Genomic DNA, 15,614 nt, shown 5'->3' on the forward strand with positions numbered 1-15,614 from the left:
AAAAGCACAAGGTGTGCAATACTCAGAGACATGGCCAAGGTAAGAAAGGCTGAAAGACGACCACCACTGAACAAGACACACAAGCTGAAACGTCAAGACTGGGCCAAGAAATATCTCAAGACTGATTTTTCTAAGGTTTTATGGACTGATGAAATGAGAGTGAGTCTTGATGGGCCAGATGGATGGGCCCGTGGCTGGACTGGTAAAGGGCAGAGAGCTCCAGTCTGACTCAGATGCCAGCAAGGTGGAGGTGGAGTACTGGTTTGGGCTGGTATCATCAAAGATGAGCTTGTGGGGCCTTTACGGGTTGAGGATGGAGTCAAGCTCAACTCCCAGTCCTACTGCCAGTTTCTGGAAGACCCCTTCTTCAAGCAGTGGTACAGGAAGAAGTCAGCATCCTTCAAGAAAAACATGATTTTCATGCAGGACAATGCTCCATCACACGCGTCCAAGTACTCCACAGTGTGGCTGGCAAGAAAGGGTATAAAAGAAGAAAAACTAATGACATGGCCTCCTTGTTCACCTGATCTGAACCCCATTGAGAACCTGTGGTCCATCATCAAATGTGAGATTTACAAGGAGGGAAAACCGTACACCTCTCTGAACAGTGTCTGGGAGGCTGTGGTTGCTGCTGCACGCAATGTTGATGGTGAACAGATCAAAACACTGACAGAATCCATGGATGGCAGGCTTTTGAGTGTCCTTGCAAAGAAAGGTGGCTATACTGGTCGTTGATTTGTTTTTGTATTGTTTTTGAATGTCAGAAATGTTTATTTGGGAATGTGGAGATGTTATATTGGTTTCACTGGTAAAAATAAATACTTGAAATGGGTACATATTTGTTTTTTGTTAAGTTGCCTAATAATTATGCACAGTAATAGTCACCTGCACACACAGATATCCCCCTAAAATAGCTAAAACTACAAACAAAGTATAAACTACTTCCAAAAACATTCAGCTTTGATATTAATGAGTTTTTTGGGTTCATTGATAACATGGTTGTTGTTCAATGATAAAATTATTCCTCAAAAACACAACATGCCTAATAATTCTGCACTCCCTGTATGTATATATATATATATATATATATATATATATATATATATATATATATATATATATATATATATATATATATATATATATATTGGTCTGTGTGATGTATGTACAGATTGCTGTTTTAATTTTTTTTTTAATATTTTGTGATTCCTATCTTGTTTTTTTGAGGTTGGTGGGGCAGTGCCCTAGTGCCTCCAATGGATGAGCTGCCCTTGCTCAGTTGGCAGAACTGTTGTCTCACAGCAAGAAGTTTGTAGGTTCAAAGCCTGACTGGCCAGTCTTCATGTGTTGTCATGTTCTCCTCATGCATGCGTGTTTTTTTTCTCCAAGTACCCTGGATTGCCCCACAGACCATAAACATGAATGTTGATTTGTGACGCTAAATCGTCCCTAGGTGTGATTGTGTGACCTATCCAGGTTGTCCCCCACCTTGTTAGCAGTTACCCCATCTGCCCCATGTGATCTGGACAGAAAGGAAACATGTCACACAAGTGTTGTACACACCAACTCTGACTTCAGCTAAAAGTTCTCTTTTTTTGTTTTGTTTGTGTTTCCAGCCCTGTGAGATACTGGCTTTAAATTATTCTTTCACATTATCAGAACTATTTGTTTAATTCTTGCATAAATGTTTGTGTTTGATTAACAAATCAGAACCATCAGGACTCCAGGTTAGTTCACGCTATCAACACATGCTGTGAACCTGCGGGTTCTGAGTGGTAATCAGAGTTAGGTTCTGTCAGATATTTAAAATGACATCTTTTAGTTCTTTTTAAAACACAGGTTTTATTTACCTGCAACATTTCGTTAGCAGCCGCAACGGACAATCAGGTGGGGTACACCCTGGACAGAGAGCCAGTCCATCGCAGGGCAACACAGAGACACACAGGACAAACAACCATGCACACACACTCACACCTAAGGACAATTTAGACAGACCAATCAATCTAACAGTCATGTTTTTGGACAGTGGGAGGAAGCCGGAGTACCCGGAGAGAACCCACGCATGCACAGGGAGAACATGCAGACTCCATGCAGAAAAATCCCAGGCTGGGAAGCAAACCCAGGACCTTCTTGCTGCAAGGCAATAGCTCTAACCACTGCGTAGCCCATTTTGAAGAAATTAAGTTCTTAATTACAATTATTCTACCAGTGTGATACATTTACCATAACCCTCGTAAGTTGTGCAGATGCATCAAAATGATCATTGCCTTTAACAAAAATTACAGCATCATCTACATACATAAGTACTTTACCACCTTGGTACACAGATGGTTTGTGTAATGACTAAATAGAATTGGACCCAAGCTTGAGCCCTGTGGTACACCTGTAACAAGATCTTTGGAAGAAGATGTGTTATTTTGTATTTTAACACATCGGTTTCGATTAGTGAGATAGGATTTGAACCAGCTGGAGATCTAAAAAAAACTCCTCTGTTTATGTGAGACTCAATCCTTTCAACAAAGTAAACAGTTGCTGTTTCTGTTGAGGGATGTGCCCTAAAGTCATGTTGCATGGGGTGTAAGAGTTGATTAGATATAAGATGATTAATTAGTTGACCAGCCACTACCTTTTCTATAATCTTGGACATAACAGGAAGAACACTTTTTGGTCTATAGTTTGAATTCAAATGAGAATCACCACCTTTAAAAGTAGGTACTACAATTGCTGGCTTCCAGGAATGAGGGAAGCACCCCTGGCCCTGAGTCATCAATAGGTTCCTAATATGAGTAATAGGTTTAATTAATGAACAGGCACTTCCCCCATTCATAGTAAAGTTAAATTCCTACAAGTCTTTTGACAGTTTAGCTTTAAGTGATTCAATAGCCTTTAACACCTATGCTTCAGAAACTCTTTCAAAGGTGACGATTACTACTAAGGGCTTCAGTTCCTTTACAATATATTGCCGATGTGATGGAAAATTGGTAGCAATAGCATCTACAGATTCTACAAAACAGTGATTTGGGCTTCAGCTATAGCAGTTAGTATGTCTGTCCTTATCATGTGATTTTATGATTGTGTTCAGCACCTTGGGCTTGTGCTGACATTAACTCAGAGATGCTGATTTATTCAGAACAGATACAATTCTAACAAACTGGACCAGGTTTACACACCACTTCACTCCATTGTGGTTTGTCCATGAACACAGAAGTGTAGAGCCGTCAGAACACTCGGAGGTTCAGGCCGTTGACGAGCACTTTCAGAGTGATTAGTGATACTGAGCTGGATGCAGATAGTTCATTCTGTTGCTCATAATTGGATCTTGCACTACTCACATCCTAAAGGTCAGAGCAAAGCTGAAGGTCACGGCTGACGGATGGATCGGAGGGGAGCTTCACTGATTTTATTGATGAAATCACATCAGTATGCATGTTCAAATTTGATGAGATACACCAAGACCAGATAAAGTTCATTCCTTCTACGACAAACTGTACAGGAACTCAGAAGTTAGTTTGGAAACCTAACTTTGTTTCAATGCAAATGTCTTTCATAAATTAAACTCTGTTCTTTTTGTGGTCAAATGTAACAGAAATTTTAAAATAAACACCCATAAATTCTATCATTATCATTGTAGATCCTGACAAGCCATTATTTGTTAATGTGGTAAGCCTTTAAAAAAATGGGAATAGATGTTAAATATTAGAAAAATATTATTAAATTTAAAGGTTATTTCTGCAGTATTTCTCTTATCCGATAGAACCAGTGGCTGACAAGCATATCACACAAATAATTTCTCCTTTCGTTTTTTTGAGATGGCAACTTCCCGTTTCTAGTTTATAAAGGTGCTTGTGTATGCAACAAAAACATGTTGTTTTACAAGTATTTTTCTCATGTCATGTTGTGTTTTCATATATTTATATTTTAGAGACTTACTTGTCTGTGAAAAGTTCATCAACTCTCCCTCAGCCGAGGTACTTCCTTAAATTTGAATCATGCACTGTAAGCCCGTGTGCCAAACTCAAACTCACACTGGGCCGAAATGAAAATCTGGGACGAAGTTGCGGGTCAAACTTAATATTTTTTGAAAAAGTGACATCAAATTTGCACATTTTCTTTATTATAATGTAAGTAATTTTGAACCTTTTAATTTGGAAACAAACTTATTTTTGCATTAACACTGAATGTGGAATAACCAAATTACACACGAGCAAGTCAATTTTAAATAAAACACATCAGTGGTATTCATTACTTGTGATATATTCAACATTTTTATAATCTATTCAGGATTTATGTTTTCTTATTGTTTATTCATTTTTCTTCTTTTTTTTATTCTCCCTTTTTTCTCCTGTAAAAAGTGTCCTCACTGCTGTGACATCTAGCTTTCCCCACTGAGGAACAGTTCATGTTTTACTGTAGGTTAAATCTTTTCTCACGGGCAAACAACAAAATAAAAATATAATTTTATCTTAAATGAAAATGCAACATCTCACCTGTTAACTTTCATGTTCTGGAGCAGAAAAAGAGCATAAAACCAAAATATTTAAAGCTCAGTTTGCTCGACTGATTTACTGTGATGCTCACCTGTTCCAGCCAGATACCTGCATCATGGGGCTGAGGAGCTCTGAGCTGAGACTCCTGTTGTTTTGTTCATCTTCATCATAATAATGACAACATTAGATGACAACAGGTGCTCACATAGGTTTGTGCTGCTGAACATGGAGAGCGTCTGAGCAGCTTGACCATGTTGTTGTGTGCCGGGGAGGAAAAATAAAAACTACAGCAGCCACAGAGTCATGCAGATTTGAGCGTGTCGCTGCTCGCTGGAGTCATATCAGCTCCTTCTGGAAGTTAGTTGGAAAACTTTCCCTTTCAGTCGTGAACACATTACTGAGCGATTAAAATCTCAGTTTCTGGACTTCAACATTGGCAAATAGCTGAGTAAACTCGGCGCTGTGCAGGGGCAGATTAAGGACTGAAGAAGATCCGGGGCTTAACACACACACGCGTGCGCGCGCACACACACACACACGCACGCGTGCACACACATGTGACACGCACTAGTCAACATATATATTTGTCTTGTACCACATAATTTTTAATCTGAAGCTACATATGAAGCATATTCAGGGCAGAATATTGTTCCTGTTAGTGTTTAGTGTGAGATGATAGTAAATATTCCCTTTCTTTCTCCATCAACTTTACCTGCTAGTAAGCTAACTTTAGGCAAACCAGCAGCACAACAAATATTTTCAAATAAGACTCACAAACCTGAGTCAACACCAGTCTCATCAAAGCTGGGGTTCTGTCGCGGTACTTTTGGTCTAAAAAACGTCCTTATGTCCATCTTCACACATGCGTTTCAGGCAGAGTGTAGAAAAAACAGGCACTGCAGAAGAAGCCGGCTGCTGAAGGGCTTCTTCAGTGGTGGAGGCTCAGGCAGGCTGTATACAAACTACTGCTAGCCGCTCCCTCTCTGTTGGACTTTGGTACTGCATGTTACTTCCACGTTTGAAATCCGGGGCTTTTCATTAAAGATTTCGGGCTTCCGCCCGAGTAACCGGGCCTAACGCCGCCCCTGGCGCTGAGTGAGAGGAGTGTTTAGTTTGTCCGAGACAGCGGAGCTGCAGACACCAGCAGCAGACGCTGGAAAAAACACAAAGGAGGGGGCACTTCGGCTCCGCGCTAATGCCACAAAGCATCATGGGAGTTGTAGTCTTTACGATAAAATCGGCCAGTGGGTCAGTTTTAATATATTTTTGATATTTATCTCGCGGGCCACATAAAATGCTCCGCGGGCCAGATGTGGCCCGCGGGCCTTGTGTCTGATACATGTAATGTAAGCGGGTGTCTAATGTTATTGGTTAGTTCTGATCAGCACTCAGTTTCCTATTACACGGAGCTCTGCTGGGCATGGGGAGTGCTTAGCAAAATTTAAAAAAAGATGTATTGCTTACATTATATCACAGTACATGATGAGATCATCACTTTTACGGATTTCTGACAAATCATACATCATTTCTGAAAGGGAAAAACTCTGGAAAGCTGCTTTAAGTCTTCCACTAAGGACTGCAATTCACCCACCACCCTTTCATTTTGGTCGAATATTGAAACTACGATAACATAAGATCGGATTTGGTTTGTTGTCACTCAGACTTATGAGAGACTACTAGCCACTAACATCTGATTTTAGCTCAGTTTCAGTAAAAATGACAGAGTTAGAGACATTTGTTTGTTTTCTGATGCTAACATTGATTTAACCTAAAAATTAGATTCAATTGGTTACATCGTGTAGTGAAATAGAGTGATGTAAAGATCTAGAGTTGTATTTTAATATACTGTAAGTAGATCTAGTTTTTATAATCAGAAGAATAGGTTGTTTTTATCATCAGGGAGTTCATTTAACACTCTGTATTGACCTTGAGACAAGAAAAGAGAGAGTTGGGATCGTTTAAGAATTTTATTATAAATTCTACAATCTATCAGGACTAACTCTGTGTTGTTTGGAAATGAATGTGATGTTCGATGTGTGTGTGTGTGTGTGTGTGTGTGTGTGGTTGGTTCAGACTCCTTAGGCTGACGTCATTGAATCTGGTAGTCTTTGATTGTTATGACTAGATATCACGAGGCTTATAAAGTGATGACATGAGCTGCTATTTTGACGTGTACGTACCCAGTGGGGGCCTCCCAGGTAGATCAGGAAATGCCAGGTCTGAAGACCTCGGATGTGCGCTGGAGCTGGTCGAAACAGCGGTCGCAGCGTTTCAAAGCCCGTCTGAAGGGTCGACCCAGGTAACAATCGGCAGCGTCAGCAGGTGCTCTTATTTTGAAAGGATGTCGTCTGGTTGTTAAACGACGAAAATCTCCAACTTCACAGTTCTTAGTTTAAAGAAGAAAACACATCTGGCCAGGCTGTGCTTCTCTTTGGGATGACGGTGAATAGAACTGAAGTCAAAATGGAACTGAGCTTAAAATGGCGTTGCCTTGTTTTATATCTCTGAATTGTTGATACGTTTTAGTAAAGCGGATTGGACACTTTAAGTCAACAAGCCAGATTCTCTTGCGGCAGCCGAAGGCTCTGATTGGTTGGAGCAATGTGTCATGCGTTGCCATGGGGATGAGTGTCAGTCTGTCTGTGCATGTCGTCCTGTTTACTCATTAAACACATAAATCATGACATCTTTATTTCACAGATCATTCACTTGATTATTATTGATCAACATATGTTTTGCTTAATTTTTAATCACAAATAAAGTACTTTGATTAAGTAAAAGCGTTCTTCTTCCTTCTTCTGGAATGTAAACAGTCTGAGGATCAGACGACCTTGGCGTTTTCTACACGGGTGTAAATGTGTACAGGGGCAGTGTTTAGGAGCTGAAAATCATAACTTCATAACGTTACATATCCCCCCTTTTCAAGGTCAATGTGGTCCTTCAAGAGACCACTTGGTCGTTGAACAAACCCAAGTTATGAAGAATCTTGACAACAGAACAAGATGCGATCCCAAGGGAACAGCCATCAGTGGTGAGGTACGAACCCCACTCCGAAGAATAGTCTCGCATACTCCTCAGGAAGAACACAAGTCAGCTGGTTATTAATTATTCCCCATGGAAGCCATAAACGAAGCAACAGCAACTTTATAATCTCACGGGCAATAAAGCAAAGCAGGAGCAAATCTTGTACGTATCCACGAACAGGGTAGTATTCCAATTAAAAATCGGTTGTTGTATCCACTGGTAGGGTAATATTCCAAATAAAAATTGAACTTTGAAAGAGTACTTATCGTAATCCACAAAAAGGGAAGAGCAGTTGACAGTAATCCCAACGAAGGAGGTATCCCAGCAGCCATGTCGTAACCACAGTCGTCCAAGGCCAACGAGCCGGAGCACCCCCCAGGAGTAGTCGATGCAGATGACGAGTCACGGATCCACCCCCAGGAAGCAGGATCCACACAAGCTCAGCAGAGGAGAGAGAGCACAGTGTAGGCACTTCAATGTAGACACGACAAAATTGCATTTCATGTCATCAAAGAAATAAAAAAAATAAAAACCTAACTCTATGAGTACCTGTTGTACTATGTGTAAAATTTATGTGATTTACCCATTAAGTGAAGAAATGGATGCAGCCCTGTCTGTGTTAGGTGCAAAAAGGATGATGCGAGAAGCAGAAAAATGAAAGAAACCCTAACTGGTATCAGTGAAACCTCACTGGAAATACACGCCGTCAGGACAGGGGCAAAATTGGTTATAGCCCATAAGCTAAATCAACGTTGACAATCATAACAATCACTGTCAAATCAACTTCAAAGATGCTATAAAAAACAGAAATGTAAATCAGTACTAAAATGTAAATCAGTGGTTAGTAATCATGTTCATGTTAATGTACCCCTACGGAATTGTGATTAGTAAAGATAAAAAAAAACAAAAGTTTTGGACAACAGTACTATGTGGCCTAACCCACTCACTGTTACCTGGCCGTGCACCTGACTCCAGGAGCCCACAGCACGTCCGTCTCAACACACCTTAAGTCTGCACGTGACGTATAACATGGAAGACAACCATGCACTCTCACAAACAAACAAATTTGTGTAATCAGAGATAGAAATCCGTGGAACCAACGAGTCTGGTAACCGGGATCCTCCACCTTCTACGTCGCAGATGCCGGCGGAGGAGGAGGATGAGGAGAGGAACTCACCGTCCAAGGCGCAGCTGCCTGGGCCGGCGGTCTATCGCGACGCGGTTCCAAGGACCGAGCCAGGCGTCCCTTAACATCATCGAGCGATGTTCCCATTAGTTTCAATTCGGCGGAGAACCGACGGTTTTGGAAAATGAACATAGCCCAAATTAAGCAGATGTTTACGCCTATAATGAATATCACCACAGAGTCAGCGGAGGACCAGGAGTAAGACACCGGTCGAAACCGAAGGTCGGGATCCGACGACAGCTCACGCAACACTTTGTTCACCACACCCACGCGAACCACGGTCGGACCTTCGAACTTCACCCGAACCACCGTCGCTGGAGAAAGAGCAAAAGAGATGTTATCATAGAAAGTGGAGGACTCCACTTCAGACCTATGCTCACCAGGATCCAAGTGATATAGAGAAACCTCACCCACGTGGACCGTAGCACCCCGGGGAACCTTTACCCACAAGGTCGCAGATGGTAGGTCCACCTTAGTAGATACAGAACCTTCAAAGCAAACTTCAGCTTCACTAGCAGGGGTATTGAGTAACCAACGGTCGCCAACGATAACAGCTTTACTGCTCATCACACGCGAACGCGGAGTCACTGTCATAGGACATTTAGATGTATCAGACAACTCATCAACGCCACACACGACAAAAGCCTCCCTATGTATAAAAGGCGTGCCTGGACACATAAAGTGCAGACCACGGTTGAGAGAACACGCGCTCAAGTCCGGTACCAACCTGACGTGGGGTGCGCGGTCCTGATACGCAATGACCGGAGGCGTATGCAACTTGACATGAGAGTTGTGAACCCAGTTACCGACATTCACGACATCTTTCAACCTATAGATGTTCCGTGGAGAAATCACAGGTAAGTTGATGAGGAAGGCTAGCTCTCCCGCCTCCGGAATGACGGCTAAGGGGATAGCACTGCCCAACGAGAAGCCTAGGTGAACCTGTAGTGTAATCGGGGCCTCAGAGGTCACCCTAGCAATCGCAGCCCTGACCATGTCTTGGGACACGAGGTAAGGAGGGATCCTCCCCATGAGGAGAAGGTCGATTGAGGCGCTCACGTCCCGACCATAGTCGGCCAAGCAAGCCGTCAGCATCTGCGTATGACCATAATCAACCTCCACAAACGAACGCATCTCATTCACGGCGGCTGTTGTCTTACGCAAAATGTTACTGTGAGTGTTCAGCACCACCATAGTTTGTTTTTCAGACACGCCCAGCTGTACCAGGGCACGCCGCTGCTGCAGTACCTGTTTACGCAGTTTTGGGTATTCCCTGCCAAGCTCATCAACATGTCGACGAACCGCGTGAATCTCAACCAAGTTGACGGCGGAGAACGCGAAATTTAAGAGATTGCCAATAATATTTCCGATGGAGAAAAGTCCGTCCAGGAAATGCTTTGGTCTTTTCCTGGTACCAGCAAGTTCACTGTTAGAAACTGTGAATTTAAGGGCTTGTTTTAGGATGTGACCGACATCGGCAACCGCATGCTGTGTCATCGTACGAGTCCAGTGTTCACCCGTTTCCGACAGGTTTCCGAAGGCCGTCTTCATCTTATCAGTACATGCCATAGCGGGGTCGAATTGTACGAAGATCTTTTGCGAGTACAATCGATAGTCAGTCATCAGTAGACCTGGGCGGTCTCGGAGTGCAATCCCCGAAGAGGGCCCAGGGCTATACAGACGCGTCAGAGGAGGCCGATGATCGGTACCAACCGCAGGTGATAGCAGGCCAAAACACACGACCAACAGAACATAACTCACCAGAGCCGGGCATGGAAACCAGGGGCGCTTCAGGTTGTAGCCTCGTGTGGTCACGCGAGGGTCCAGCGCAGGTGGAGGTGCCGCAGGGCCAATGGTCGACGCGCAGGTGTAGTTGGTGATGGCCGAGTCAGGCAGCGCCGGTCCAGGACACCAGGCCCCCACGCCCTCGGTAGGCGAAACACCAGCCTCCGGGCACAAGGTCACCAGCGCCCGTCGCACGTCACTGTCACCGACGTCCACCACCTGTCGTGCACGGTCGGGTTCGTCCCTTCCAAGGCTCTGGGCGTTGATGCGAGTAGCAGCCCCACCCTCAACACCCCCTTTGGTAGGCGGATCCCCCACCGCAGGGCTTGCTGGCGCGGGCGCTTTCTCATCGCAACCACTAACCCCCCTTTGGGTGGACGAGTCCCCCAACTCCGCGTGGAAAGGTCTCGCAGTAAAGGTGGGACCTGTGGTTGAAGAAAAGCCATTCTAGCAAGAAACATTTGGATCAAAAGAACAGCACTAGGAGTTTCAATCTTTTCTGTCCAACAGATTTTAGTTCATGTAAATGAGAAATCTTCTTCATAATCTTGGGTTACTTGTGGAGTACCACAGGGTTCAATGCTTAGCCATGTAACGTGATGAAGGAGCTATTCCTCCAAGGTTATTTAACCTTTTCCACAGTTCCTTTGACACAGCGCCAGAGTGCATGAAACAGCCTCAAGGTCATTCATTACAGCCAACTTCTTTTTACCAAATATGCTTCCAATCGCCTCTGTCAGTGCGCCCCAGGTCAGCTGTGGCTACATTGTAGCTCATCCCCACGAACGTGTGAATATGTGTGTGAATGGGTGAATGACTGATTGTGTTGTAAAGCACCTTGGGGGTTCCAGGGCTCTAGAAGGCGCTATATCAAATACAGGCCATTTACCTTATATGCTTCTAAATGATAAAATCATTAGACAGCATGGGATATACTTTTACAGTTACGCTGATGATACTTAGTTATATTTATTCATAAACCTTGAATAACCTAATCGGTTAGGTAGATCACAGGCTTGTCTTGAAGACATATAAATCTGGATGACTCTAAACTTTGTGCTGTTAAAGACAAGAATGAAGTTCTCAACTTTGGACTAGAACCTCTCAAAAGGAAACTGCTCAGTTAATCTGATTGGCATGTGCTGACACACTGCTGCCAACCACTCAAAAACATATTTAAGAATGGCTGTAATGTTTGTTATTTAGTTATTGAACAGAATGGCTGAAAACGGTTCTGTATTTATCCAGAATGTACACATTCCCAGTGTACCTGTGTGGTTATTACATTAAGGCTTCCATACAAAAAGAAAATACATCGTCTAATATGTCCCTCTCCATGATCTTTGACCAGGTCTTTTTGCATGTTGCAGTTCAATGTTGACAAAGAGGCAGGACAAAGGCAGATCTACCATCGATACTGCCTGGAGCGAGCAGCAGTGCACTGTGCTCATGTCTTCACCACCGTGTCCCAGATCACCGCTGTGGAAGCCAACCACATGCTGCACAGGAAACCAGGTGGGGGAGTGATGGCAGGACAGGGACAAACAAATTCAGATTGATCTTCCTGAAGTGATGTATGATCTGTTATGAGTACAAGAGAGTAAAACAGATCAAAGCCTTCCTTTTCTCCCACTCAGCTTTAACTATACAACTCTGCTTTTGTTATACTGAAACAGATGTGGTGACACCAAATGGGCTGAATGTGAAAAAATTCTCAGCCATGCATGAGTTTCAGAACCTGCACTCCACCAGTAAGACCCGCATCCAGGAATTTGTCCGTGGACACTTCTATGGGTAGGTGAGCATGACGCAGTCCAGTTCTGGGCCCACTCACATACAGTAGCTACACCACTTTGCTTTTGATGTTGCTTTATGCAACACATTTTTTGTATTTTACAGTTTGTATGAATCCTGATCTAAAAGAAGGCTGATTAGAGTCAGATCATTAAACATTGGTCGAACCTTATTTACCCTGCAGGCATCTTGACTTCAACTTAGATAAAACCCTGTTCTTTTTCATCGCTGGACGCTACGAGTTCTCCAACAAAGGAGCTGATATCTTCCTTGAATCGCTGTCCAGACTCAACTATTTGCTGCGGGTGAAAGCCTTTGCTTCTGTCATTGTAGTTTGGTTTGTGCATCACAGTACTACCAAACTCACATGGCTTTTTGCACAGGTTCACAAAAATGATGTGACAGTGGTAGTTTTCTTCATCATGCCGGCTAAAACCAACAACTTCAACGTGGAGTCACTAAAGGGCCAAGCAGTCCGCAAACAGCTGTGGTATGACTCTGATACCAAAGTAACATCAGCTCTCACATACATGCAACAGCTCTGACCTGTATCACAGACTCACCTACACACCTGGACAACAGATGTCCTACCTACATCACTTGAATCAATTTTGATTCCATTATATCAGGGGTGTCAAACTCATTTTAGCTCAGGGGCCACATTGTGGGAAATCTAGTCCCAAGTGGGCCGGACCGGTAAATTAAAAACAACTTCAGATTGTTTTCTTTGTTTTAATACAATCAATATAAAACAAAGCTGGAGCCTGAGGACAGTGTATCCAAAATAGTACAAGTACAACACCTGAACTGTACTTCAAAATTTGAAAAACATTAAAAATCAATAAAAAAAACATTCCTTAGTGATTCAAAGAGCTTACAGATCACGTGGCTAGATCAGTTTCATGCAGCACTTAAAGTATATTTGATTCATTTTACTTTACATCTTTTAGCTTTCACCAGCACATCAATATCAGAAGTCACATCCTGAGTGGCGGCCAACTTCAGGATGTGATTCAAGTTCTTGTGTGAGCCTTGAGCGCAGCTTTGTTTTATTTATACTCATTACAGAGGAAACTTGCTCACAAAGATACGTTTATTTTCATAATAGTTTATTTTCATACTTTACATTGTAAAGTATGAAAATAAAGTTTTCACAACCATCTCGCGGGCTGGACTTAACCTGCTTGTGGGCCGGATCCGGCCCGCGGGCCGCATATTTGACACCCCTGCATTATATGTTCAATAATAATGACCTGTTTGCACAGAAACACAGCTGAAATATCTGGCCATTCCAACTATTTAAAACAACTTTTTTGCTGATAAACTATATATATATATATATATATATATATATATATATATATATATATATATATAGATAGATAGATAGATAGATAGATAGATAGATAGATAGATAGATATATCTATATATATACCAAAATAAACACATATAGAGCACAAATCTATCATTAACAGTAACAAAATCAGAAAACCTGCCTGGTTTTGATTAACAGACAACTTTTATGCTGTTCCGTATTTTATTTTGAAGGTAATATCTTTTACACTTGTCCATTTAGGGACACAGCACACACTGTAAAGGAGAAGTTTGGTACGAAGCTCTACGATGCTTTGCTGAAGTAAGTATTGACCCCTCTGAGTGACTTAAACATCATGGTGAACAGTGGTGATGTGACCTTGTTCTGACCTCAGAGGGCAGATGCCTGACATGAACTCCATTCTGGACCGAGATGACTTCACTATTATGAAAAGAGCCATCTTTGCCACTCAGGTACTGATGCTTTGGGTCACAACCTGTCCTGTCTCCCCGCTCTGTTCAGTCCTGTGTCTTTCCTAATTGCTCCCACCTGCCTCTCGTCTCCCAATCACTTTAGATCCCAGCTCCTTGTGTATTTAAACCCTCCCAGTTCTGTATTCTTTGTCTGTTCATTGTTTCCATATCTTGTGTGCTCGTTACTAAAACCTCTTTAAATGTCCCTGCCTGCCTGCCTGCCTTCTTCCCCTGCACTTGAATCTTCCACTCAACTCACCTGCACACTGTGACACTTTGTCATCGCCTCTGTTCTGGTTCCTCTGTTTAATGTCAATAAAATATCAGATAATAATGTCCTAGTACATTTCATTTCTACAGTTTGTCCTGTCCTGATGCTTGAAACGCACATATTTGTATATTGGAAATTGCTGACAAGTCAGATCAGCTAGAATAACTGATTTTAATGTCAGTCCTGTTTAGGACTGTTACCTGGTCTGTTTCTGTTACCGGTCCCAGATGTTCCACAATCACAAAGGACTCAGCTGTAGGACAAATCAGCTAAATCAGCTAATTCAGTTAACCACACATTTAATAAGCCTCCACGTTTAGTAAGCTCCGTTGATCCTTGACTAATGGAACCGACAAACCAATGTCAGCAGCAAACTGTTCCAAAATCCAGGGCTCCCTTAAAAATGAGGTTTTTAATCTCAATGGGACCTTCCTGGTTAAATAAAGAATAAACTTATTTAAATCCCCAAAACTAAACATTTTTCGGCCTATCTCTTTCTGTTTGATGAGTTTGTCTAATTCTCTTCCTTTCTAAACTCTGAACAGAGACAGAGTCTTCCTCCGGTGACCACGCACAACATGCTGGAGGATGCCACAGATCCCATCCTGTCCAGTGTCAGACGCACCGGCCTCTTTAACTCTAGGAATGACCGTGTGAAGGTAGACTGGATCATATTTCTGTTTACGTCAGTCAGAGCCTTCTACAACCTGGAACCTTCCTAATCATGACTCTGCTCTTTGTGTTCATTCCACTATGCAAACATACTAATAGATCAGTGTATTTATCACTACTGGTTCACCAGCAAACATACTAATAGATCAGTGTGTTTATCACTACTGGTTCACCAGTAAACATACTAATAGATCCGTGTGTTTATCACTACTGGTTCACCAGTAAACATACTAATAGATCAGAGTGTTTATCACTACTGGTTCACCAGTAAACACACTAATAGATCTGTGTGTTTATCACTACTGGTTCACCAGTAAACATACTAATAGATCAGTGTGTTTATCACTACTGGTTCACCAGTAAATATACTAATAGATGTGTGTTTATCACTACTGGTTCACCAGCAAATATACTAATAGAACATTGTGTTTATCACTACTGGTTCACCAGCAAACATACTAATAGTTCAGTGTGTTTATACTACTGGTTCACCAGTAAACACACTAATAGATCAGTGTGTTCATCACTACTGGCTGACCAGTAAACATACTAATAGGTCAGTGTGTTCATCACTACTGGCTGACCAGTAAACATACTAATAGATCA

At 42.4% G+C, this 15,614-nt stretch overlaps 1 protein-coding gene across 1 annotated transcript in view; it reads left to right on the forward strand.

Moving 5' to 3' along the window:
- Positions 1-15,614, forward strand: part of gys2 (glycogen synthase 2) — a 32,434-nt gene that overhangs the window by 4,639 nt on the left and 12,181 nt on the right. Inside the window, exons 5-11 of the mRNA XM_015953108.3 lie at positions 11,853-11,997; positions 12,159-12,276; positions 12,461-12,581; positions 12,660-12,766; positions 13,854-13,913; positions 13,987-14,065; positions 14,882-14,995. Coding sequence (XP_015808594.1) covers positions 11,853-11,997; positions 12,159-12,276; positions 12,461-12,581; positions 12,660-12,766; positions 13,854-13,913; positions 13,987-14,065; positions 14,882-14,995 — 744 coding nt within the window. The remainder of the gene's footprint in view (positions 1-11,852; positions 11,998-12,158; positions 12,277-12,460; positions 12,582-12,659; positions 12,767-13,853; positions 13,914-13,986; positions 14,066-14,881; positions 14,996-15,614) is intronic.

This window comes from Nothobranchius furzeri, chromosome 1 (genome assembly GCF_043380555.1).
Source record: "Nothobranchius furzeri strain GRZ-AD chromosome 1, NfurGRZ-RIMD1, whole genome shotgun sequence".
Taxonomy (NCBI): Eukaryota; Metazoa; Chordata; class Actinopteri; order Cyprinodontiformes; family Nothobranchiidae; genus Nothobranchius; species Nothobranchius furzeri.